General features: G+C 35.2%; 1 protein-coding gene across 1 annotated transcript; it reads right to left on the bottom strand.

The window, feature by feature from the left end:
* Positions 1–218: 218 nt before the first annotated feature.
* LOC136805309 (glutamate receptor ionotropic, NMDA 1-like) lies at positions 219–7,424 on the bottom strand. The gene is made up of 6 exons (XM_067061894.1): positions 7,231–7,424; positions 6,138–6,649; positions 4,336–5,165; positions 3,604–3,755; positions 2,310–2,473; positions 219–1,315 (listed from the first exon to the last, which is right to left on the bottom strand). Exons 1-6 carry the CDS (start codon positions 7,366–7,368, stop codon positions 742–744), a joined length of 2,370 nt encoding a protein of 789 aa, XP_066917995.1. The 5' UTR covers positions 7,369–7,424; the 3' UTR covers positions 219–741.
* Between the last annotated feature and the right edge of the window lie 3,125 nt (positions 7,425–10,549).

Raw genomic sequence — 10,549 nt, 5'->3', positions numbered from 1 at the left:
TATTTTGTTTATGGCATATATGAAATATTCACTGTGTGGTCAGAGTCCTTAAAAGAAAACATCCTTACTATTGAAAAACGTAACTTTTATAGAATCTTATCTTAAAGTAGAAAAACAAATGTTTTTAATATACTCTTGGGGGAGGGGTAAAATTAGATTTTATTTTTATCAAACGCGAATTGGCTAAAAAAGGCCCTAACCTTGAAAACCTTGAAAAAAATAATACCGTATGTAGCTGAAATTAGGTTCCTTTTGGGTCCTTAGAATCACCAAAAATGACCAGCAATCAAATTGAAAAGTTTTTAACCCTTTTAGCGCCATTTTATGAATATTTCGTTAAGGGCCTATAGCCCCGTAAATCTTTTCCTATTCATTTTATCCACACAGGCTAAAAAAGCTATCACGAATTGCACTGCGACAGGGTTGCAAAAGTGCAAAAGCTTTGTATAAAATTTAAGAATTATGGGTGAGGCAGAACTTTAAAGTGTCGAAAAAGACCAGCAAGAGTCAAACGGCGAATATTTTCTCCACGTCAAATCCCCATGGACTCAATGGTGACATCATTCAGGGATTCATTACGTAATGTTTTATAAGGAAGGTTTATACTGTTTAAATTCAAAATTAGTGGCTACTTCTGTATAAAACATTATGCAATAAATATCACCATGATATCACGAATAAACCCCGCAAAATTAATTAACATAAGAAAAACTGAAACTGAAAAAAAAATTGAAATGACTTTTAGCAAGTAGATTCTATTGTATGTGTTCTACTTCTTTTTCGTCTATTTGTGTTCGTCTCAAAGACAGTCGCCACCCGCCGCGTAGTAAGTGAAAAAGTAGACTGAGCTTTCTTCGCATCTTGCCAACTATTTGACGGTATATTTAGAGTTCTAGTATTTGCATCACACTCAGTTGCTGGGTCATCCATAACATACGAAATGTCAGGTTGAAATGTATTCTTTCGACTTAAATTCGAATTATAATAAAGTTTTTGTAGCCACGTGGTGAGTAAACAACAAACAAACATGGCAGCCAAACAAAGAAAGGGCATTGCAAAGAAATGAAAAGAATAACTTTCTACTTTGTTATTAGGCACGCATTTGAAGTTGACCCATTTTTTACGTAGTTCAGCTAAACGACCTTGTTCGGATAATCGCATTATTGATTCTGAGATTCCATCCGTCCATGGTGAATTCTTTTGTAAAACAAAGCTCCATCCAGATGAACCAAATTTAAGGTTATGGATGTCAAGATTACATGCTATACTTGAATGCTTGTAAACCAAAGATTCTTCTATCACAGCTTGCAACTCTCTGAATGAAATTTAAAAGTAGAAGCTGAAATTAGTGATTGGCTGGAAGCATATTGCTGTATACTGTATTATAGCGTTACCATGAATGTGTTTACACGCCCTGATTAAAGTACAATGGTGGTTGATTCCCAGAGGGGAGTTCATAGGAAGTTTACTCTATTCAAAAACTCAAGGGATTTAATCAACTTGGTAATAGTCTTTACACTCAAAATAATAATGAAAAGGCCTACTTCGGGTTGCGCGCAGACTTACTCTCATTGGGTCATTGAGTTTAAAAAGCCCCCCGAAGGGGCTAGAGAGAGCCACTTTTGGATGGGAAATGAAGCTACTTAATTTCCCATCTAGAGCACCCTGAGTATCAGAGGTTAAGTTTTCAAAGAATATATTAACCTCTGCAGACCAATAATGGAAATTTTATCGCGCATGTGTCAATCTAGTCACTGTAGAAAGAATCAAAGATGAAGAGCAAATATTACCTTACTAATGTCTAGCAGACTGTATCAGTATGCAGTTTACTATTTACGAATTCCCCAGAAACCTCCAAATGTAATTGAAGTGAGTTTCTTTCGAAAGAAATCTTTTACATGATCCCCAAATGTATAACAGTAATTACGAAACTATTAATTATGGAAATGTCACTTTTAGTTGAATCGAAATAATAGACAGACTTTATGTTATGATTCTCTATCACTGACTCTTTTTAAAAAGCATTGATGATATTTTTTAGTTGTGTTTTCAACGACGGGAATAAAAATATCAACTTTGAACTTCATCCAAGATCTTGGATGGTCGTCATGGCTACTTTTGTCTTCGTTGATTGCGCGATGAATAGAATCTCGATTCGTCGGCACAGCGTCAATATATGATTTTGATCTGTGCTTTTCACCGCTTTTCACGGTACCCGCGCGTGGTTTTTACAGAGATTCTACTCTAGCCCTTCGTTCTTTAAACTCAATGCATTGGGTTACAGAAATTACAAAAAGAAAATGACTTACTTATTTTCAAGTCGTCCCAGCCCGTCTTTATTGTCGGAATAGCTGTAGTCTTTCATGAATTCGTACATCTTGCGTAGTTTGGGAAGTTCTGAATTTTTAAAGAAACCTTCAGTGCTGCTGTCTTTCAAAGTAGCAAATTTGAAATCAGGTGTCGGATTGGCAAACTGAAAATTAAAAAAGTCTATTGATATTTCCTAGTCTACTAGCCCAAACTTTCATAAGAGGATCATTTGAAGAAAGATTTTTAGTCATTTTTTCGGTACTTTATACATAGAATATTATTAATTTTGACAAGTTCCAAAAACTGTCACGCAATACCCCAAATTTGAATCTCCGCCATGAGTCGGAATTTCAATTGAATTACACAATTTATGAATAAGCCCTAGCCCGTCTATATTTCCCCTTTTTTTACGGACATCGAAACAATTATTTACGAAATAACGAATTTACTTTGGGAAATATTCTCAGGATTCGTCAAGATAGATAACTGAGGGTAGGTATGCAAAACTTTAGGGCAAAAATATCATTCCAAAGTTTTCTAGAGCTACCCAATCCTTTTTGCCCTTTTTGGGGTTTGGCCACGCCCTAAAACGTCCGATAATGAAAATTTTTAATACTGACAAAATGTTATCATTGTTATTCAAGGAGGACTTGTACCAAATTGCAGCAAAATTGAATGATTTTTAAGGTTTCCAGGTCAAATTGGGGATTTTTTGTCATACTTTATATGAGTCTAATAGGGGGCCAGAAAAGGGGCTCCCACATTTTTTATATTTAAAATATCTCAAAAATGCTTTTTGATCCTGCCTAGATATGCCATACGGAGCTAAAGAAAATTTAATTTGACATGATTTGACGAAAAAAATGAAAATGACCCTGTATAGCCCACTCTTAGTAAAAAGAAGTTACACGTGATCAAACAAACTTGAACACAGGTCCTTTAGTTCGCATTTTTGTAAAAAATAAGCAAAAAATAATAGATGAGACAAATCGTAGATTTATACAAACTCATATTTCTCCATAACAATTATCGTACCATCATATAACATCCATATTACTGTATTACACGGATTAAAAACAACTGCAGTTTTAGCCCGGGGTCCACTTAAAGCTTTTTGGTAGACTGGATGGCACTACTACTTCACTCCAAGTAGTTTTTTTGTTATTTGGATTTTAAACATTCTTTTTCAAAATGGCAACCTCGTCAAATGGTCCTAGTCTACTTCACTGAACTCAGCGTCATCAAAAATCATCAAAAATCATCAAAAAGCAAAGTTCAGCCAGAAGTACTCACCACTTCACTGTCGAGTGAGATATCACTCAAATCATTTTTCATTTGTACTTGACCCACAGTCAACGAAGCCGTGTAAAGTGATATGATAGTGATGTAAGCTGCTGCCAGTGTCCCAGCAATCATTCTACCCGCATAAGTTATTGGCTCTTTACCTAAACAAAAGACAGAATAAAAAATAGTGCACGATTTTAGATCCCAACTGAAAAGAAATCAACCATTATTATACCCCTGTGCCGCAGACCCGCTGAAGCCCACTGGAAAATTTGGCAAAAATCTCGAAAAAATAAGCTCGAATTTCGGGAAACTGGGAAATTGACTTTGATATCATCCTCATTCGAAATTCAATGCTTAAAAGTGCACTCCAAAACCGGCCCTACTGGGTTTCTCATGGAACAATAAAAGTTTTATCCCCATTGGGATTTCGATAGAAATATTATCCCCGCTGTGGAAAAAAGATTCAACAGAACTGTGAGATAGTGGTGTATAACTTGAAGCAAAGTCAAAAATCTATAATGAGATAAAGCAGAATATAATATTGCAGTCGGCTCATGGGCGAAATTTTGTCGGCGGGTTAGGTTGCAAGCTTTCACAGAACTCCCTCTCACTAACATTTCTCCCATAAAGCTGCTATTTTAGCAAACGCCCTACCCGCCCCTTGATTCCAAACCTCGGACACGATTAATTGACAGACTAGTTTCCTAGTCTATCACCAATACAAAAATTCGTACTCACCACCTGAGTCATGTCCAAAAGCTAACCGATTCAAATACGCGACTGTTTCAAGGAAGATGTTACGACGTAGCCTTGTCCTTCTTCCACGCAGTATCAAACACGACTGTTTCTTCTCTTTGGCTATATAGTATTCGGTAAATCCAAGAATCGCGAAAGACACACAATATAAACCACAAAATGAAAGGAACACAAATGGATCCAAATTAGCGATAAAATTGAATTGAAAATATGACCAAATAGAGTTTTTAAGCGCTGCAGAGTCCATCAACATCCCGATTTCAACATCAACATATGGGTGTGAGAAATCGACGAAACGACTCCGCTGTTCGGTTACCGTAACGCTAGCGAGAGCTAAATCGTAATGGGAAGAATTGACGGCACCGATAAGACCATTAAACGTATTTGAAGTCTCGTTATAACCACCGAATATGAAATTAGGTGATATTTCTAGATCAGCTTCAAACTTAACATCGTTTTTCACATCATTTAAAAGATCTATTAGGAATCCAGCGCAACAGGTTAATTCCCAACCTCCAACAGTCCCGGTTGCCGTAACTATAGGTTGTTTACAAAGATGAGTTTTAGATCCATCGCAATTTTGAGTCGCTTCATTAAAGAAATCGTGTCTCTGGTACATGAAAACATCTCCAGACATTAGAGTAATAATTTTCAATGTTGGAATGTCCTTAATAGGATGTTTAAAGAAATTTTGATTTTCATTATTTTTTCGAGCTTTGATGACTGTTTGGTTTTTGTCAATTTGGATTTGTAGAATTTCAGTGTCCTTCTTTCGATTTCGCCAAACAAAATGGTAACTCTTGATGAGATTTCTAAAATCAAGACGTAAATCATGAGATTAAGAGACATTGAACTCCTTTTATATATTTACGTAGCAGATCACCTGGAGATTTTCAGAATCGATTTGCACTTTTTGAACTTAGTAAAAGTCATTTTTCCTCGAGTCAAATCCAAGCAGGCACTCAACATCGTCAAAACAAAATTGAGTGTCAGCTTAATCTCCGAGAAGATCCTGATTACCCCACCCATTTTTACATCTCTAAAATGATATATTTTAACTGAAAGATAACGAAAAGGCAAAACAAGGTTCTCATTCACTTTATTAATGCAACCGTGGTTAAAAATTATTTGATATACGCGCCTTTCTTGTAAACGCACCCTTGAATAAGCGCCCCTTCTAAAATCTAAATAATTTTGTAAACGCCCGATACGTTTATTTGAAGTACCGTAATACCTTGTTTTGCCTTTTCAACAGTATTTGAGTACAAATATGTCAATTTGGGGATGCAGTAACGGGTCAAAATCATGTTGAATACAAAAAAGAAAACAATTATGACCGTATATCTAAGTTTTCTTTTATATTATACTTCTTTCCAGCTACTTGTTTCAAATAAACGCTACTCCTAAAGGGGAGGCATTTATTCGAGGGGGCGTTTATTCGAAGTAATACGGTAATACGATATCCAACAAATCGACAATCATGGACAAAGGATTTTTAACCGCGTTAAACTACATATTTTAACATAAGACTTAGGAATTAGACCTTATGATCTCAGGATTTAAAAGCTCAAATTTGCTCCAATAAGGCTTGGAATATAACCTAGAAGCCACCGAATCCCTCCAAAATCGAAATTTTCAATGAAAGAAAGTTGAAGTGCTAAAATAGCAATTCTAGCCCGAACTTTAAATTGTGAAAAATGTTAAAATACACTAAAATCTCAATATATTTCGACCATGATTATACATATCACCCTTCCAAAAACTTCAAAACAAAAAAATCTCACCCTAAACATTGATGTCCGTATTCCAGCACCAATCCATAGCGAAACAGGAATCCTCCTGTCTTCAACTCGGCATGTCGACTTATCCAAATAACTCTAGGATGATTCAGGAGATTCGACGAGAATCGACCCACAATGAGTTCAGTTAGAAAATAACCAACATTGAGAACAATTACGAGTAAAGATTTCAATAATTGAACCAAGCTTTCAACAAATTTTTCAAGCCATTCAATATCATATAGAAGAATTTTTAAAGATATGTGAAAATAGATTTCTTGGAAATCTTGATTGTGACGTCGTTTGAAGATTTCCTCTCTGACTTTGTTATTGTCGTGTTTTTCATTCAATTTGCCGTCAGTGTTGACGTATAAGATGAAATTTGTGGCTGATGAAGAACTCGGTGCTATTCTGATGGATTTTTCAATGACGTAACGAAGGATGGAGTTGCTTGTAGTGGTGATTGCAGCTTCGGAAAGGTTTGGTAGATTCGTAATTGGCCATTGATTTGAGGAGTTCTAAAACAAGAGTGATAAAATGTCAAATGGATAAGATTGGGTCTTACCAGAAAACACACCCACATAATCCTTACTTTGTCAGAACATGGCATGTTTGACACCGAGATACTTTGACGGTTGGCGGTGACCCAAGGAAGATTCGTAGGTATTTCGGTCACGCTACTCCCGTACGTCGTCCCCTCATGCATAGGACTGGTATATCTTGAGCTTTTCCTTTTAACACCGAAAGACCGACAGAAAGAAAGGCTGATACCGTCACACCGTCACACCGTCACACTCGTACACCGTCCCCATATCCAAGGTTTGACTGCCAAGGACTGATACCATGAGATCGGGTGACTTGCATCAGTGGAGGCAAACATGCATAGCCCTCAAATGAATGACCTGTCTGGTCATTAAAATACAACTGCGCAGCTCCACTCGCAGCTCTACTCTACCATTATGTTTTGATTTAATTTTGTATTTTAATGACCAGCCAGGTCATTCATTTGAGGGCTATGCATGTTAGCCTCCACTGATGCAAGTTACCCGATCTCACGGTAGACATCTGATCTTTTTTAGCTGAATGTGATCATTCTTACGTTAGTAAAATTCCCAGATGATGATCTATTTTGTTGGCATGGTGATATGATACCAAACGATTTCATTCCCAGTTCCCACGAAAATGTTACATTTAGTATGACGAATGATAAAATGTAAAACATTTTCAAGATTCTCATGTTATTTCTGTGTCTTGATTCTCTTCTCTGAAAGTAATTTTTCTTTTGCTTATTCCACTTCTTAAGACTCCTTTATCCGAATTTTAAGCTCCTCTTATCTTTTTATTACAAAAAAATCTCATTAAAATAAATGGAATATAACGTTTAGGCTCCTTACTTTGATACGAAAATCATATTCCAATTATATATATTTTTTTATAATTTTATTCCTTTTTTTGATACATTATGAAAAAGAAAAAATTTCCAGCGTTTTTACGGAAAAATATTTTGACATTTTAGCTGTTACGGCCTTATATAAATTATTTTTAATCATTTCTTGCATGGTATGACAAGGAATCAGAATTGATATGCCTGCTGAATGAATGGGACCAAAATCTTTTTCATTAACAATTTTCATACCAGACTTTTTATCAGTAAGCTGCGAGAAATGTTTCATTCTCTTTGTAATCTTTATTAAGGGAGAAATTCATTAAATTCAGACAGATTTCCTAAGTATTATTTTCAAATTATTTTTCAAAATATTTCTTCTCGGGGAAAAATGTTTGTTTCAGACATTTTCATGTTATTTTCCCTTGTGGACTATATATTATTTGGGAATAAAAGATTCATTCCAAACCAAACAATACACAATTTTTTATTAGAACAACTTAAGAAGAAGAACAAGGGCCTCAGATTTATTGAAAGCTATTGAACTTTACTACAAGCTCTAAAATTTACAAAATCTAGAAATTGAAAATGATTGAAATTCTCATCGAAGTATATATGTAAACAATTAAAGAACTCTTGCTATGAAAATCAAAAACGAGCAAAAAAATCTGAGGCTCAGCCAAAATGCACTCGGTTCTTATAAAAAATGGGAAACAAGTCGAATGTTATTGTAAGCTAAAGTTTGAAGTTTCTGTTGTACTATTGCAAATCTCCATGTGAAAAACTCCAGGTGATAGAAAGCAAGAAACTCTACTGCACTACACTTTCTTTCAAGCCATTATAAGCACAATATTCTTCTCAAATAAAATCATATAATACTCAAATGAAAATAATGAGAAGAACAGATAAGGAATCGAATCTTGAACATCAAAATTAGGAAGCTTACTCGTTAGGTTTTACCATGAAGGAGGCTCCTCAGCGGAGTCCCTAATCAAGACAATCACGCAATTACGACGTCACGCCGACATTATACTCGCGTCAATCACGTATGACGCTTTTTGAACGTCAAAGATCACACCACCCACGCCGAAAAAATCTGAAAGCTCCTTTAAGCCAAAGTTATTCCTCACCTATCACATATCACGCTTTTTGAACTGATAATAGATCACGCTATATAGCCCAAATGAAACCATTACGCAAACCGTTGGGGCGTCATAAATTCAACAAATTCGAACTTTTGCTTATCAATACTAAATAGCAACACCCCAACAACCGGTGACCATTTTTTGATTTTTTGAATTACTTTTTGTAAGAAACTAACCTTAGATAATGGATGAAGTATGCTTATGAGAAATGGAAAACAGACATCATTGTCAACAAAGAATTTCTTTCTTCAAGTTTGCTTTGTCTTTCACCATAAAACCAATTGTCTCTCTTGAAATTTAACTATTTTCCCATGGAGAGTGTAAATAATACTTCAGGAAGAATTTCACTTGAATTTTAAAGTTTTTGCGGTTGAAGTTTTTTGAAATAAGGTAAATTATAAAGTTGAAAATAAAAACGTGAAAAATTTTGAACATATTTAGTAGGCTGTTAGGTTGATACATCAGTAAACAGAGTGTAATATTCAACTGGCACCTGATGTAGAACACACTATAAAAGTTTGAAGTTTCGAAAGGTTTTTAACATCTGGAAGGTTTGGATAACGGAATTTTAACCATGGGGGGAGGGAGTGTGAACGGATTTTGCCGTGGGGAGTAAAGTAATTTGGGGAGTCGTTTTTTGTTTTTATTGGACGAAGAGATCGTCGGGTTCTTCTGCTACAGTTTTCAGGTTTGAGCTAAAGAGTAATTATTTAAACCAAATGGGGTACCGTGGAAAGCACAGCTCAAAATCATATATTTACGCTGTGCCGACGAATCGAGATTCTATTCATCGAAGACAAAAGTAACCATGACGACCATCCAAGATCTTGGATGAGGTTCAAAGTTGATATTTTTATTCCCGTCGTTGAAAACACAACTTACAAAAAGTCATCAATGCTTTGTAAAAAGAGTCAGTGATAGAGAATCATAACATAAAGTCTGTCTATTATTTCGATTCAATTAAAGTGACATTTCCATAATTAAAAGTTTAGTAATTACTGTTATACATTTGGGGATCATGTAAAAGATTTCTTTCGAAATAAACTCATTTTCAACTACACTTGGAGGTTTCTGGGGAATTCGTAAATAGTAAACTGCATACTGATACAGTCTGCTAGACATTAATATGGTAATATTTGCTCTTCATCTTTGACTTTTTCTACAGTGATTAGATTGACACATGCGCGATAAAATTTCTATTATTTGTCTTCAGAGGTTACTATTTTCTTTGAAAACTTAACCTCTGATACTCAGGGTACAAATGGGGATGTCAGCGCATCAAAGGGCAACTAGTGTTTCTTTCCGATGGGAAATTAGCTTCTTAAGAGCTAGCGTGGGCGGCCGCCAACCCACCATCAGAAGATCAGATAAGGCTTCAAAAGAAAAACAACAACCCAACGTTATCATTTATCAGTTATTCTTTGAAATTCCAAGAGAAAGAAGAACATTTTATTTTATCACTATAGAAACATCTAACTTGAGTTGGAACATTTCGAAAACTGTATAATAGAAATCTTCAAAAAGTTTCAAGTCAACGTTGAAAAGCATTTCAGACTATGTTAATTTGGTTACATCACGTCCTTAATCTAATCAGTTTGAATTGAATCCACTTTCGTTATCTCCTGCTTTGTTGTTTGATACTGATTTCTTATGTTATTGGGCATTTTATATTCATACAGGGAGGGTGGACCAATATTTCCAGTATTTTCATTTTTCCAGCAGGTAAAGTTATTCTAAAATTTCCAGGGGTAAAAGACTTTATGGTATGAAAATAATTTTTCCAAGACTTCTTTTGCAAATTTTGCCATTTTTTCAGGCAGTATCACCACGTTTTTAATAATTTTTTTTTGCCTCAAAAAGATTCGTCCACCCCCTGTATGGAAATTTAA

This window comes from Clytia hemisphaerica, unplaced genomic scaffold, assembly GCF_902728285.1.
Source record: "Clytia hemisphaerica strain Z4C2 unplaced genomic scaffold, Clytia hemisphaerica genome assembly, whole genome shotgun sequence".
Lineage (NCBI taxonomy): Eukaryota > Metazoa > Cnidaria > Hydrozoa > Leptothecata > Clytiidae > Clytia > Clytia hemisphaerica.
The sequence above is the reverse complement of the archived record's forward strand: the minus strand, read 5'-3'. Positions and strand labels throughout refer to the sequence as shown.